Raw genomic sequence first — 17053 nt, 5'->3', positions numbered from 1 at the left:
AAATCTCTTGAGAACAGGAGGAATGTAATGGAATATACCTATGACGTCATTCAGCGCTGAAACGGAAATTGACAGTAGAAAGGACTTGAAAGGTGTAACAGGAGGAAAACCTCGCAGTTGCACTATGAAACAAGTGTTAGGAGAGGGTGTATAGCAAGCTGAGAGAGAGAGAGAATAGGAATGGGGGTACAGTAAAAGAAATGAAAGAGGTTGCAGCTAGGGGCCGAAGGGATACCCTTAAGTAATGCCTACAGTGCACCGCGTGAGGTGCACTGACGGCACTACTCCCCTCCCCTCCGTAGTGGTATTAGAGAGCGGGGGTTTTTGCGCATATGAGATTTATCAGTACTAGTAGGAGTAAGGCCATTCCGTTTATCATGAGCGCTTGCCTGTGCAAGAGGAATATTTTAGAATCATCCATCATCAATCAAACCAACAATACGAATCTATCAGATGAGCAGTTGAATTCAGATCATGGGAAAATTTTTTTTTTGTCATTTATTCGAAAACAAGTTACTCTGGGATCGGCTTAAAAGAACATCCTGCATCTTGACCTCTTTCGTCACAGATGTATAGTATGTATAGTATAACCGTTATTTTCACCTGTATATACTATACTATTACATCATTGACCTACCTCCTTCCACCATTCATTCGCTAGTAATAATCTCGGCCTCCAAAATCGTTATTCCAACCTGCACATATCTAATACCTTATTGACCTACTCCTTCCCAAATCCACGAGTATTCAATTAAGCAGCCGTAGTAGCACGATCAAGCAAGCTAGGTATCGTTAATTATCAGAACAAAATCATTATACCCCACCTGTTTAAACTGTAAGGGCTCCTTACCGTAGTCATCAGTGCTTAGGGCTGGAGTAGTGGTATTAACCGGAATGTGATTTTCCAATGTTGAATGTGATTTTCCAATGTATATATAATATATATATATATATATATATATATATATATATATATATATATATATATATATATATATATATATATATACATATATATATATATATATATATATATATATATATATATATATATATATATATATATATATATATATATATATATATATATATATATAGTAAAATATGATTATTATATATATATAGTAATTATCCCTATACATATATATATATATATATATAATATATTTTATAAAATGTGATTGTGTATACAAAGTAATTATCCCTATGCATTTTATATTTATCTACGTTGTGTATGCTGTGTATTTACATAAACAAATATATATAAGACAGCATGCACACTCTCACACACACACAAGTCATCGTAATGTAGACTTCGAGCAATTTTCAGGTTAAACTGAAGACTGATTGTCATTCAAAATACTGTCTCCGGCTCAGCTACGCGACATATTACCTCCTCCGTCAAAACTGACTACTTACACCCACAGTCGACTGTAGCCAAGACGTGAACCAAACACGCGAGGAAAAAGAACACAAATGGCGACATTGGGATATATCCTGCGCAGGATCTGTTGCTCAGCGGGATGAAATTGAAGAGTTCCTTGAAGGAAGTTCTGTTGCGTCCGACAGGAGTCTCCGCTATCCTCGGAGGATAAACCTGTCCTTTGCCGCCGAGCTTGTACTCGTCGGAGGGAGAGGGCGGGAGCCTGTTCGTGACGACATTTTTCCTTCTCTGGGTGTCCACTCGGATTTTGTTGGAGGAGTGGTTGATGGGCGAGGAGGCCGAGGGCATCTGCGGGGATTTGGGTATCTCCTGTGGCTCGAAGAAGATCTCTGCAGGTAAAGAAATTGCTTTAATCTTCTGCAAATCAAGAACTGTCTCTTATCTAATCATATCCAATAACTAGCTGTGAAGTTTCTTATGAGAAAGCAGTTTAGTTTTTGTTTTTGTTAAACTCAAAAGTAATACTGATCAATACATTTTTAGACGTTAATGCGGCTTGTAAATAACGTGAAGTACATGTTACCTTTTGCATACCACAAAAAACAAGGTAGTTTAACGAGGCAATGGCGAAGATAATTCAACAATCAACTGAGAGGTTTAGTGAAATGTCATGAATCTGTAGTTTTTTGAAAAAGAGAATTCGTAAACCTTTTTATTATGTGACTGAACTATGCACGCATCTGTATGTGTGCATGTGTGTGTGTATATATATATATATATATATATATATATATTATATATATATATTATATATATATATTATATATATATATATATATATATTATATATATATATTATATATCTATATATATATATATATATATATATATATATATATATATATATATATATATATATATTATATATCTATATATATATATATATATATATATTATATATCTATATATATATATATATATATATATATATATATATATATATATATATATATATATATATATATATATATATATATATATATATATATATATATATATATATGTGATATATAATATATATATATATATATAGATATATAATATATATATATATATAGATATATAATATATATATATATATATATATATATATAGATATATAATATATATATATATATATGATATATAATATATATATATAATATATATATATATACATAATATATATATATAATATATATATATATATATATTGATGACATGGCAATGCATATAAACAACATATATAATATTGTGGCATTACTGTGTGTGTGATTGATGACATGGCAATGCAATAAACAACAAATAATATTGGGCATTAGTAAGTACATAAATATATAGAGAAACTACCCAAGAAAGAACGTGCACGATTGGACCTTCAAGCCAGGGATGTCAAACCCAAGCTTCTGCTACAGAAGCTATAACACAAGGAAAGGTTTCGGAACACCGGCTATATGGTTACCACCAGGCACCAAACAATTACACGTGACGTCCGTGATGTAACCTCGCCACAGCCGATAGAAACGAGATTACTATGACCAACTGACAAAAACATAACAGAATTTCCTTCGAGCATTGCCCACCAAAAATGCTGCGAATAGCATAATAACACACCTGGTGTAGTTGTGTGCCATGCTGGTTGCGTAGGAACAGATATAACTTGTTCTCTGATTTCTGAAAAAAAAAGATAAAAGTGATTACTTTGTCAGTTAATTACGATTAACAATTATTGTCACTTCACTCTGCACTTAATTATTTTTTATCCTCATTGTTCTGTTACAGGTGACATTTTTACATTATATTTTTAAAATATGTTCTCATTTTTTCCACAAAACCAAATACTTCATTCAAGCGTTCCCTTAGCAGTTAGTACAAATACAGTCCCTCACGACGCTTATTAATGAAACTTATCACTAGTTACGAAAGGCGTACTGTCGGCGTCGATGACCAAAGATGCTATAATAAACTTTATCTGATAAAATTTTTTTAGTGTTGGAAGTCGGGCTTTATATCGGTTTTCGCAAAGCAACATATTGAACCGGTTGCCTTTATTTCCCTCCCATTTTCCTGAACTTTCCTGTACTGTAATTTCATTTTCTTGTTTTCCCCCAAATTGTTCCAATGACCCTAGTAGCGGACGGCTGGTTGGGGTCGTTTTAATTAAGCCGGCATTACGCCAGCACGGACTCATGCCCAGAGGAGCCCAGTAAGAGTGGTAAAGTGTTGAAGGATTCAAGAATCCTTATATGGACCTCTGGACTCCACCAACGAACGAGAAGGCTGGCTGCAGGGCAGTTTTATCCACAAGGCAACCTCACTGGTTGCCCAGGTCCCATTCCTTGAGGAGATCCAGTTTTCAAAAATTCTTTTAGAGCGCATATTTCAGTCATTATTTTAGTATGAGAAAAGGATAATCAGATTTAATGCTCTCTGTATAGATTACAATTTGTGGTTTGAAAGGAATGGTACTTTAAATTTCTGGGGAATGGCAAAGTTGTTCATCTTCTATTATGTTAAAACAGCCGGTTCTTCAGATTTTACTCAGGGTGCTGTTTAAGTCAGGAAACTGCCCTGGTTTTTCTCCATTACAATTTGGTAATTGATAAAAATTTTCACTTTTTTTATTGTCCGCTATCGCATTTTATTTTTGTTTTTAACCAACCAATTACTGTCCGATTTTGAAGACTTACCTGTAAAATGTTGTGTTCCAGTTTTTAAGAATGAATGACAGATTTAATGTTAAATGTATGTAGAGACACAACAGAAAATTACTATCTTGCACCTTCGATGGAGGAAATAAATTAGCATAATCATATGAGCCAAAACTGCTTTTGTATTTTTGCAAATGACCAATCAAAACTTTTCCTACATGTGACTGAATTGCCTCACCGAAAGGACCCAAAACAGTTGTTTATTCCGACATGTATAATACATGCTTTATTTTCCTCAGTTATATTCCGTTCCCTAACTTGAACCAGTTTCCCTGAATAGGAGATGACTCCCAAGAAAGGGCATGGCTGCAATTATTGCTACAAAAAATAAAACACCAACTACTTCATACACCTATCGGTCATCAATAGCGTTTCAAACCCCTCTTCACATACTGCGTCATTCACACCCACCTTGCAAGCACACTCTCGCCTGAAGGAAGGCTGAGGTCCTTCCTCCGAATACCTCTTTCATTGCCATCAAACAGGTCCTAGATCTTTCTCCCTCCTTCACTCATTTAACCATTCCTTCCTTTCCTCGCTACTCATAACATTTTTGGGCTACAAGCTTTTTTCACTAACCCAACATCTTCCATTCTCTCGACATGCCCAAACCTTCTCAAAACACACTATTCTTGCCCAAGAATGGGAAAACCTTGTGCCATCCTCTAAATATTTAATTATACATTTAACAGCAGTCGCCCACCGAACAGATTAATGGTTCCTTTAGCGTATCCCGTAGGATTGACAGCATGGCATCCATAGTAGGTGAAATCCCCTGGTCCTGGGTTCCTCACTGTCAGGATGAACTTAGTTCGTGTGCCGTTTTTAACCTCTTCCATGTGATATTTAGAGCCTGGAAAAGGAGAGAAAAGCAAAAAATACGGTTAACAACAAGGTGAATAATGAATTATCCTCTTTACGAAAAAGAATGTTTTCTCTTTATGATACATTGACTGATAAAATCTACCAAGTTCTAATCGTAATTTAGATAAAAGAACACGTTTATTAGACAGATCATACCAAGAGAAATATAAAACACAACTAAAACAATAAACAATAATAAGTCAACGCGTGGATGCCGCCTCGTCGCACCCCAAAAGCCGATTGAGACTTACTTTCCGTGATGTTGGATGAATTGACAGACCAAGAGTGCCTTGGGGTGGGGTTGCCTTCGCTTGTGCAGTTCAGGGTTGCGTCCACACCAGCTTTCGTCCCGACCATGTCTCGCTCTAGCCAAATCAGTGGGGCATCTGTTGGTCAAGGATGTACTATATCAGTGCGTTATCCTTACTCTTTCTACACGTGGTTTATGTTTACGTTATCCTTAACGTTGTCCTTGCTCTCTAAATTTGGTTTTTTAAGTTCAAAATAGAGTTGATGGTAAGAAAACACTAATTATAAACACGGTAACTAGATCTAATTAGACTATCCTGTCTGTTGGTGCTGTTTGACAGAGATGAATAGGTAGTAAACAAGTCAGTCGTTTATGTGTTCGTTAACCTGACTCTCTAAATCTGATTTATATAAATTCAAAATAGAGTTGGTGGTAAGAAGCAGTGATCAAAAACACTGTATTTACATCTAATTAGCCTATCCTAGCTCTTGGTAAAGTATTGGACAGACAAGCACAGGTACTATACAAGTCATTCCTACAAGGACCAATGAAAATGTTTAAAACCTTTCACTTTAATTTGGATGTACTTGAAATATTAATCAAATTTTATTAACAGTAAGTATCACTCACAAGTAACTGTTAGATAAGTAGTTCTTGAGACAGGCGTGGTAACTCCATTGGTGACATGGCAGGTGTAAGCAGCGTGGTGCTCCCTCCGGACAGAAGGAAACACGAGGTCTGGTCCTTCGATGACCCAGACTGAAAGAGGGACAAATAAGGTCATGGACAGGTTTGTGAAGCAAAAAAATTACATAAAATAATGCGGTATCCATCTCTACTCTTCCCCTCACAAAACGATGATGATAATCAGTCATAGAACAAAACAATATACTTCCTTTATTTGACATCAGCTCCGACACCACTTTCATAAAAAAAAATATATAAAGAGAAAAATCAAACGGCAAATGAAATATAGCTTTAGGTTAACTTACTGCGCCTAAGGTATACGTGGAAAATCAACTTTTGAAGACTGAACATCGACTTAATAACTTTCAACAAACTATTTAAGAAAAGAATTTAATTAAACACCAGCGTCTTGAAGTCTTAGTAAATCAATGATTTAGTTTTATTTTTGAAGCGTAATCCAGAATTAAAATCAGCTAACAAGATTTATCTATAATCCTTGAGAGAGAGAGAGAGAGAGAGAGAGAGAGAGAGAGAGAGAGAGAGAGAGAGAGAGAGAGAGAGAGAGAGAGAGAGAGAGAGAGAGAAATGAAGGTCATGAGGATATAGGTAGATATCTCCCCATACTCTAAATAGGAAACCTTAAAAATAATGTTGTGCCAGTTCCAAAAGAATGGGAGTGCAGACTGACATAATGCTTAAATTTGTCTAAGTCCAATCTTCCAGTGGTGCTTTAAATCTAGGCATTAAAATTCTGATGAAGCATAGGTATAAAAGAAATAGGTCTTGTTAATTTAGTTCAGCCTCTTGGCTTAACTAAATCTAGGCACAATCTTAACCCTGGTTTTATATGCTTAGTATCAAAGGTTTCCTGAATAAACAGGGAACCGAGATTTGAGTTTTTATGAACGACACAATTAATAGTCTTGAAAAATATAATTACACAACAAAAAGGAACTCTGCAATACTACAGCTACTGCAAAGAGGCTTTAGCAGTGTCTCTTCCTGCGCAATGACTTGTAAAAAGTAGCTTTACCTATGCGAGGTTTTTCAAAGATGGGTTCGGCGTCCGTTCTTCTCCAGGTGGTATTGGCAGGTGGGTATGCCCGAGCACTGCAGATGAGGCTCACGGCAGCACCTTCCCTGGCTTCAACGCTGGAACCTGACCATTCTGTAAGAACTGGTGGCACTGAAGTAAAAACAAAATTCTATTAGAAAATTATGTACTCTCCATTTTCCAAAGCCATTCTATAACTATGCCCAATCCAATACATTAAAAAGTTTAAAGTAGAAAATGTAACTGAAGCTGTTCTAAACTGAAGATAAAACCTGTTCTTAATTGCAGATATATTATTTTTTAGATCAATAGAAATGTTAATGAATTATATCTTTCAATTCAAAATCATATGTCGATGTATAAAGCTAATATGCATGCATTGTACCATTTTATCATTCGTTTCTTAAATTCACTGCCTACTATCGTAATTCTTGTCAGCTCTTTTCAGTTACGAACTCCGGCTTTCAAAACTTTTGTTATTTCTTAAGAATGGCGGTATATCTATTTGAGCTTTCCTTATATTCTTTCTAAGGTGTTCTCTTACAACTTCCTTAGTATATCCGACGACCCTGGTTTTGTTCCGCCAGTGTTTCAAGATCCAACAATCATCCAATCTTTGGATGAATCTTTACAGCCCCTCTCCAATCCAGAAGATCCTTTGAGGCACGCTTTATGCTCTGAAGATCCTTAAATGCACGCTTAATGCTCTCCAGTTCTATAAGTGATATCAGTCATTTACCTTGCCCTTGCAATTTCCGGCTCGGGGAATTGCAGATTGATCATTCATCACTCGAGACTAACGCTTGAATTATTGTTATTCATCCATTACCCACGAGTTATTCACCTAGTGCTCCTAGTTACTCACAAAGTACTCATACCCTCCTCGTCGAGTACTTGAAATCTACCCATTTACCCAGGCATTACCTGCAAATGATAGTTTTCAAGCAACAACTTATTAGTGCTTAAAAGTTATTCATCTATCGCTCCCAAGTTCTTCACTCACCACTGTCAAGTAGCTCCTCCAGTATTTGCAAGTAGAAAACAAGCTAGATGTTGCGACGCCAGTTTTAGTAGCCATAAATCAATCAATCATTGCAAATATTACCACTTACCCAGTACTTGCAGGTAGCTCCTGGTATAGGTCATTGGATCGGTGTTGACCTGGCACATGTACCAGCCACGGTCCTGGGCCCGAACTGGTGAAATGGTCAAAGCTGCCGATTTGTGGTCGGCAGTGAGGCTTAGACGGGGCATTTGTGTGTACAAGGTGCGCCCTATGGAGAGGATATTTTGCGTTTCCTCGTGCACCCATGCTATCTGTAAACAAATAATTACAGGTGAAACTTGAAAATGTATAAGGATGTGAGTAAACGGGGAATTCTCCTAGAAATAGATATATAAAAATATAAAAAAGTAAATTATTATATAGAGTTAATACTGAATATATCAATAAATATTCAACATCAATGTAGGTAGGTGTATGAATAAATAATCAAAAAGATGATAAATGCATAAGTACGTAAACACATTAAAAATAACATAGTATAATTTCTTAATGTCTTTATCTTCTTGAACAGCATTATTATACCCATTTACAATGTGACTCTTAAATTAGATTCTGCAAAGCAAACAATAAATGGAAACCAGGTGGAACAGCAGCACAAGTTACGAGACTATAAACCTTTTATTCGGGCAAGTTGATGACTTCCAAACTCAGTGAAACAAAGATTATGCTACTAATGAATTCTCGTCTGTCTAAGGAGCTTTGAAGAGGAGGTCTCTGACCTTAAAATTCCAGCAGCTGAACTAGGCAAGGTTATAGCTAAGCACACAAATATCTCATATTTTAGTCGACAGCAGTTTTGGCACAATTGTTTTATCACAGGAAGTCAACCCAAGTAAATGTTGGCCGAAGCACCTATTGAGATACTGCTTTTAAATAAAAGCAAAACTGTCTTAAGACTGACCAGACAGTCAGATCACTTTCTAATGTGAAGACTATTTCCTTTGTCTGAACAAGGACTGGAATCTAACGTATTCACTACACATCTGACCTCTCCTTAGCCTATACATCTGACAGCACTGAACACATGAAAACATTTCAGTCATATCACTTCCACTTGCAATTTTTTTATGAGAATAAGCCTTATGAGTAAGGCCCCAAGAATCTGGCATCATGGTGCAAATACAATCTGGGGGCGGGAGGTGTTATTCTACTAATGGTGAGAGGATGGAATCATCAGATAAAAGTTATTCAACCTCTGACTTCACAGAGGCCTGCCTTCTTGTCCATTCAATTTTTCTAATATCCAAGGTCTGGCTATTTTTCCCCTGTTGAGCAACACTTCCCCTCTACCTCCTTTAAACTTAGTTCCTGAGTTTGAGGATGGAGTATTGGCCTAATGTTTGGGAAGACCCATGTTTTGTCTTGCTTCACAACAGGATTGATTAAGGATTATCTGCTTGATCAGTGATCACAATCTTACCTTACCTCTCGGTCCTCTTCCTCTGCGTCAGTGTGTCTATTTTGTAACTTCCTAAAGGTACTAAATCGGTCACTGTTCCATCGAGCTTGAAGGAAGAGTTTTTTCTTCTATCAGGCAACCATGCTACACGCGTCAGGCTATCCCTTCTCCAATGTACTTTGAAATATTTCCCTGTACTGACAAGCTTTGGAAATTTCTTCCTAATTTTGTTTTTCCTCTTAGAGGCAGGTCTGCTGCTGCCTTCGCAGGCAGTCCCTCATTTACTCCTTGCTCGCTGTCTTAGACATGGTCGTCTGAAGGCCTGGTCTAAAAGGAACATCAAAACTTAAACAAATAATAATTCTACTAATGAATACTTGAAAGGCAATGCCTGACCATCACCACCAGCCAGAATGACACGAGGTTAGTTTTCCCTCTCACCTGATATCCGTGTACATTGTTGACGCTGCACTTGAGCGTGACCTCTTGGTCTTCGGTGACCGTCACGTTCCGCTGCGGGTGGACGAATGTCGGGGGCGAAGAATTCAGGCCGATTGTCCGAAATTTTCGCCCTGGAACGAAAAGGAAAATACTACTAATATAATACTAATAATTTCCGAATAAAGGAGTTAATTACACTTGCCATTGAAAAAAACAAATTTATATACACATAAATAATAACTGAAAACGAGATGAGTACAGTTTAAGAAGAAAGAGAGAACCATTCTCATCCCTCATTGGTCATAACGAATATGAAGTTTGAGAAATACTTATAGCACCTTGACAACTAAGCTGCTATTCTACGTGTTGCAAAAATTCACTGGAATATTCCAGCCTTATGAGAGAGAGAGAGAGAGAGAGAGAGAGAGAGAGAGAGAGAGAGAGAGAGAGAGAGAGAGAGAGAGAGAGAGAGAGAGAGAGAATGTTTACCTGAACAGGTTGTGAATTAATGCTCTTCCATCAAGAAAAAATTTTTTCGTTGTATTTATGTCAAATGTTATAAATTGCTTGTTTTCCATACAACAGATTATTCGATATCCAGCTGACAGCTGAGTGAATAATGTATTATGCGTGTTAGAGAGAGAGAGAGAGAGAGAGAGAGAGAGAGAGAGAGAGAGAGAGAGAGAGAGAGAGAGAGAGAGAGAGACCTTATGAAACTGTGTATAAGAGAAAGAGTGGATAAATGAAAAATGAGGTTTCAATTTTACGCATTAGAAAAATTGATATGCAAATCATGTTGACAATAATTTCTGATACGTCTCTTCAAAAAGCGCGAAGGTTCAACCAACTAGAAATGCTAAGATATCCCGTCATATCAATCATTGTCAAACTACAACAAAGACGGTTATGACTTCGGGGACTGGCTCCACATGAGTCAATGGTTTATCGATTCGATTCCGTGCGTTGTGGTTATTTACGCCAATAATACAGTACTCCTTTTTAGAAGATTTCTCACAACTTTTACACAAAGGCAGTTAAGCAAGAACCCTATTCATTTTATGATATTCAGTTTTAAACGTCTTGTAAATTGCCTCCTGTTATGGGCTGCTTCATGAGACTGCTAACCTGCATGGAGGAACACTTTCTTAAAATATTGGTCAATAACTAAATTGCTGGACCTTTAAGGTTCAAATCGTTTATTCATCAAGGCAAGCCAAGAGAAAGAGAAGGTCTGCTCACTTCGCCCAAAATCCCCCGTGTAGGCGGAGCTTTGTTTACCTCCTTATTGCGTCAGCAGGTGAATTGCCGTAAGAGCAGGTACCTCTAAGATACGTCATCGCCTACGTAGTTACCCCAGGTGGGAGGCGACTCCACCCAATTGGGTAGACCTTGTCTCTCTTGGCCTTGCATCAAGGCATATTGTCACCCATTCTAAACGCTCAGCTCACAGGATGAGCGATCAGTTAAACGAAAAGAATATATGTTTGGTATACATCATAAATAAAAATGAAATTCAAGCCATTTGATTTTGAAGATGATGCGGTATGTGTTAGCGAGACGCAGAAGTGATTAACAGGAAGAAAAGTGGGCTTTCATATTAATCAAGGAATGTTAGAAACACCTGGAAAAGGCTCATTAAAACCAATGACGCCGACCAGGGATTAAGGTTGGAAGAAGAAGAAGAAGAAGAAGAAGAAGAAGAAGAAGAAGAAGAAGAAGAAGAAGCGAAAAGAGGAGGAGGATGATGAGGAGGAGGAGGAAGCGGTTAAAGCAGTTAAAATTCTGTGAAGGTACTGGTGGATTAAAAAAAAAAAATTATGTACGGTGCGAATTTTTGGAAGCCATTTGGGTCCTTAAGGGCAGATGATGCTTATGTAAAGGAAATGACTCGAGTTTCAGATCTATTTTGTAAATTTCCATGTTTGTTTCGGAATACGAAACTTCCACGAACAAGACGATAAAGAAAATTAATATATACAAATCAAAGTTCAGGGAATCAGTTAACGAAGGAAAAGAATATGAGACTTCACAAACAAATAGCGGAAGATAAAAAAAGAAAACCAAACGTAAAACCCAAGACACAGGAAAGCGTTTGGGAGCCACTTGTCCGGGTCTATTGTCTCAATCTGTAAAAATATGTTGGGTAAATCTTCTCCCACAAAGACAGAGTCATTACTCGAACAAGGAGATATGTCCTTCACACACACTTCGGATCAAGAGTGCCGCTTTCCCCTGGCGCAGATTCATCTCTCTCTCTCTCTCTCTCTCTCTCTCTCTCTCTCTCTCTCTCTCTCTCGTTTTTGCTACATGAAGAGTCGTTGCTCAAACCGTTTAACTTTCCATAAAAATAAAACATGGATCGGTTGAAGATTAATAGTTTAATAGGCAGTCGAACTGAATATCAACTACATTCTGAAATTGTTATCAGAACAGAGGTAAAAATATCCTTTAAAAATACATCTAAATACAATGGTAAATCATGAATTTTTGCTGCCTTACCGCCGGAATCACTATCGAGGATATCAATGTCTAATTTAATGTTAGACACGTTATTTTATACTGCAGAGTCAGACAAACTTTGACTAACTTGTCCAGAATGAAGATGCAAGCTTTCAATTGATTAAATAGTTAAGCTCAGGGGGTCAGATTATCTAATTGATTAAATAATTAAGCTTAGAGGGTAATACTATCTAACTGATTAAACTGAAGGTCAGATTATCTAATTAATTAAATAATTAAGCTTAGAGGGTCAGATTACCTGATTTGAACATTTCAACTACAAGAACTTGAAAAGCTTCTCTCCAAACTATTACCTACGCAGAAAATAAGTATGATTGAACAGGCAATGATTTTTAAGTCCCTTATGTGCGAAAAGTTTTTGACTAGCAAACACTGACACCAACAACAAGCTTTCCAGCTTGCAATAGCAGCCTGTCATTGTTCTGTCTCTGGAAAATCTGACTTCAGCTTCTCAAGACTTCCACAGCAGCTGCGTCAAACAGCACTTGTTCTTTGGAACCCAAATACGAATAAACAGGTCCATGGCGGATCAGGCTATTTCCTGAGCTCCTGAATGGGACATTTAAGATAGAATGCACAGTGAAAGTTTCCTCGAATCGCGCATAATGTAGGAGTTCCCTTAGTGGGTCGCCAACAGGAAGCTGGATCTCCATACGGTAGTCTGGCAGCACAGCAAGCCATTGAGAAGAAAAAGTTTACTGTTGGCTATTAGTTTGGACGGTGCCAGCTTTGTGCCACCACGGTTCCTTGCCCTACTAGACCTATGGGCAGTTAGTGTGGCAGGCACTGACTGAGTTAACAGGCCTGATGTATGCCTCTTGACTCTGCCTAACCAATAGAGACGAAGGTTGTCCTCCTGCCAGGGGCTTCTAGGTGACTGTATGAGAAACGGCACTTATGCTGCGCGATGTGCCATAGGTTGGTTTGACCTGGGGGTCACTCTGGGTCAGACCATAGCGCAGGCCTTTGATCTTCAACCTGAAGATCTTTCGTCAATGGGTTTTATATATAGTCACGGGCGGTCATCAATTTTTAACACCAGAGTCAACGGCGATGCCACGAGGCAGGTGGCTAATGACTTTTGCAGCTGCTCCTCGCAGGCGTTCAGCACTCTGGAAGTACAGGGAGGTACTAGAGCAGCTTTTCGGGAGCGTGAAGTAGAGCCAAGAGTAAAACTACTCGGAGAGTTTCAGTGCTGACTCACCCAAAGACCAAGAAGAGCAAGGCGGGAGAGCTCGTCAGCAGTTCGAGGTAGCAAGAAAGAGACTCTACAGAGAGAAATGGTTGCCGTTAATTCGAGATTATTTGCTACAGGTTTTAATATGTATTTCTTATTTTCCAAGCATTAAAGCCTAAAAGTTTGGTTTCGAAAATAAAGCTCGAGAGAAGTTAAAGTTTTGTGTATCGGAGGAGAAAATCTGCTGAAAAACAACCCCTGAAACACACACACACACACACACACACAAGCACACCTATTTAAACACACACACACACACACATATATATATATATATATATATATATATATATATATATATATATATATATATATATATATATATATATATGAGAATGTCTTTTACTGTAATACAACAGTATAATATGAAGATAAAAAGGCCCATAAAACATTGTATGAACGTTTCAACCACATATTTCGAGCACTTCCTTCTGTGCCCCTGTTCACTGGTAAAAAAATGAAAGGCGAAGATTGTGACACGTGGCTATCTATCCATCTAATATATATATTTATACGTATATATACTGTATATATATATATGCTATAACATTCGTATAGCCCTCTTAGTTCACAGTGTATAACGACTCTCTCTTCCTCTCTCTCTCTCCCTCTCTCTCTTTCTGTGTTTCGGACATTTTTAAAATTCCACAACTGTTTAATGCGAACGTGTACATTATTCACGTTCGCGAGGCGAACACGGTCTTACTTTCAATAATAAAAAAAAGATATAATTTAATCACACCTTCCATTCAAGAAACATTCTTTGATTCACTCTGTCTTCAGCACAGACTGCTATATCCCAAAGCGCCAGTCCAGAAACAATATTTCAGTTGAAGGCTTCATCAATAAATACGATTATATATATAAGTATATACATATATATATATATATATATATATATATATATATATATATACGATATATATATATATATATATATATATATATATATATATATATATATATATATATATATATATGTGTGTACACATTATATATATATATACATATACGTTGTATATTTATATATATATATATATATATATATATATATATATATATATATGCAATATACATTATGCATATGTAAATGTATATGAAATGTATACTTAGAAAATTGTCAAGACGTAGGTCGCATGACATGGCGGCCATACTGGATTTTGATGACAACAAATAAGTGTCTTGTTCACCACACTGGCTAATGCAAGAATCATTATATATATATATATATATATATATATATATATATATATATATATATATATATATATATATATAGATATATATATATATATATATATATATATATATATATATATATATATATATATATATATATATATAATCATCAAAATCCAATATGGCCGCCTTGTCATGCGACCTACTTCTTCATAATTTTCTAAGTATAAATTTCATGCATACAGTTATTACCGTGAGAAGTTTCTTCAGATTTCAACGAACCCGACAGAAGGTAGGTGGTTACTGAATAGAGTGGGTCTCAATATCCTGGAAGCGAGAGAGAGAGAGTGAGTGCATGCATGATGGAGGTGAATAACGCAGCGTGTGTCTGCGGGTGTTCGATGGCATACTAATGAGCCTTCTGTATAGGTGTAAAAGCGGCTAATTATGTAAAAGTGTTCTGTACATAGGCTCAACCTTTAAGCAGGCAAAGTGTAAATATAGCAGACGCCTTCTTTTAAAATAAAAAGGCTTCAAGCAGGTTTAAGTTAAACCTAGCCCTATACCAACACAGGCCATCGCCCAAAAGGTAAGTCATTACTATAAACAAAGGCCTAGTATGGACCTCTGGCAGCTTTAAACCAGCAAATTCATCAGTCATAACAATTAAAACAAGTAAAAAATGCGCCGAAGTTTCTTCAGCGCAATCGAGTTTTCTGTACAGCGTATCATCAAGGCCACCGGTGGTCTCGGTATAATGCTGTATAAGCCGCGGGCCATTAAACTTTAACCACTGCCCGGTGGTGGCCTGGCCTATATCGTTGCCAGAAGCACGACTATGGCAAACTTTAGCCTTAAATAAAATAAAAATACTACTGAGGCTATAGGGCTGCAATTTGGTATGTTTGATAATTGGATGGTGGATGACCAATTTGCAGCTTCCTAGCCTCAGTAGTTTTTAAGATCTGAAGGCGAACAGAAAAAGCGCGGACAGAAAGTGCGGACGGACAGACAAAGCCGGCATAATAGTTTTCTTTTCAGAAAACTAAAACTACTATGAAAAACATAAGTGGGTGAGCGAGAGAACGGCAGCTTCATTCGGTCTACAATTTGTAATTTTTTTCTTTTTTGAAACGAGAAATCAGCATTTCCGTTCGTCATTTCTGGATATCGATCAATTTTTAAATGTCAACGATTCCACTATATGCTTTTTTCCTGTCGCAGTTTCAGCTGGGGTGCAATCGTTGTCTACTTGCAAGCTCTCTCTCTCTCTCTCTCTCTCTCTCTCTCTCTCTCTCTCTCTCTCTCTCTCTCTCTCTCTCTCTCCTCCAGTGAGGTAAAAAATTGTAATTAGGTGCTTATATTTTCCAAATTAGTAAACACTCCAGATGACTTTCAACTGAGTAACAACTAAGGTATAAGAAAACTAGAGTGAAATTTACGAAAATCTAAATAACGTTCAATTAAATATCTGAATAATAACTGATATAAAAAGGAGAGAAATTTACGAAAAAATTCAAATGAAGTTCAGTTGAACATCTGGGTAATAACTAAGGTATTAAAAAAAAGGGGGGGGCGGGAATTGACGAAAAACAAAGCCATCGGCGCCAGCAGTCATTTCTCTAAAGGCGTCTCCGGATTCTGATTTCCAATATCGATCGCCTCGGTCTAAGAAAACTCATTACAGCTTATGTGAATAGCTGGACGTCGGGGAACGCCGAAGTATCCCTTCCAAAAAGCCCCTCCCCTTCGCCCCTCCTCCTTGGTGACTAGGACAATAGCGCATGGCATGGGGGGAGTGGGTAGGGGGAAGGGCCAGCAGAAAAGAAAACGGCTTACCCCAGCATTTTTGTTCGGGGGCTCCCCCTTGTTCCTCTCAATAGCACCACGTTATGAAGAAATATGGCGGCAGATGTCCTACTCCTGCTGCATACAACAGTTCTGACTCACCTAGGTGTGTGTGTGTGTGCCAGCTCTCTCTCTCTCTCTCTCTCTCTCTCTCTCTCTCTACAGTGTCCGATACTGCACATTGCCCTTTATGTTTATGTTTCTGTGGTTCCACTTCCGTTGTGTAAATGTAGATTTACCATTAATGCGACAATAAGATTAAAACCGGAAAAGTCAAGTCACAAGTTACTCAATAATTGTAATCAATTCAGAGTTTATGTGTCTATATGAGAGAGAGAGAGAGAGAGAGAGAGAGAGAGAGAGAGAGAGAGAGA

The 17053-nt window shown here is 37.2% G+C and overlaps 1 protein-coding gene across 3 annotated transcripts in view; it reads right to left on the bottom strand.

Moving 5' to 3' along the window:
* Positions 1 to 1177: 1177 nt before the first annotated feature.
* The window catches only part of LOC136829455 (neurotrimin-like), a 108669-nt gene continuing 92793 nt past the window's right edge, over positions 1178 to 17053 (bottom strand). For all 3 annotated transcript variants that reach the window (XM_067088136.1, XM_067088137.1, XM_067088135.1), the window contains 8 exons: positions 9896 to 10026; positions 8102 to 8306; positions 6969 to 7121; positions 5879 to 6007; positions 5250 to 5384; positions 4838 to 4987; positions 3038 to 3097; positions 1178 to 1773 (listed from right to left, as the gene is read on the bottom strand). In XM_067088136.1, coding sequence (XP_066944237.1) covers positions 1412 to 1773; positions 3038 to 3097; positions 4838 to 4987; positions 5250 to 5384; positions 5879 to 6007; positions 6969 to 7121; positions 8102 to 8243 — 1131 coding nt within the window. In that variant the 5' untranslated portion in view covers positions 8244 to 8306; positions 9896 to 10026 and the 3' untranslated portion in view covers positions 1178 to 1411. The remainder of the gene's footprint in view (positions 1774 to 3037; positions 3098 to 4837; positions 4988 to 5249; positions 5385 to 5878; positions 6008 to 6968; positions 7122 to 8101; positions 8307 to 9895; positions 10027 to 17053) is intronic.

This window comes from Macrobrachium rosenbergii, chromosome 44 (assembly GCF_040412425.1).
Source record: "Macrobrachium rosenbergii isolate ZJJX-2024 chromosome 44, ASM4041242v1, whole genome shotgun sequence".
Taxonomy (NCBI): Eukaryota; Metazoa; Arthropoda; class Malacostraca; order Decapoda; family Palaemonidae; genus Macrobrachium; species Macrobrachium rosenbergii.
This window is presented reverse-complemented; position numbering and strand designations above follow the sequence as displayed.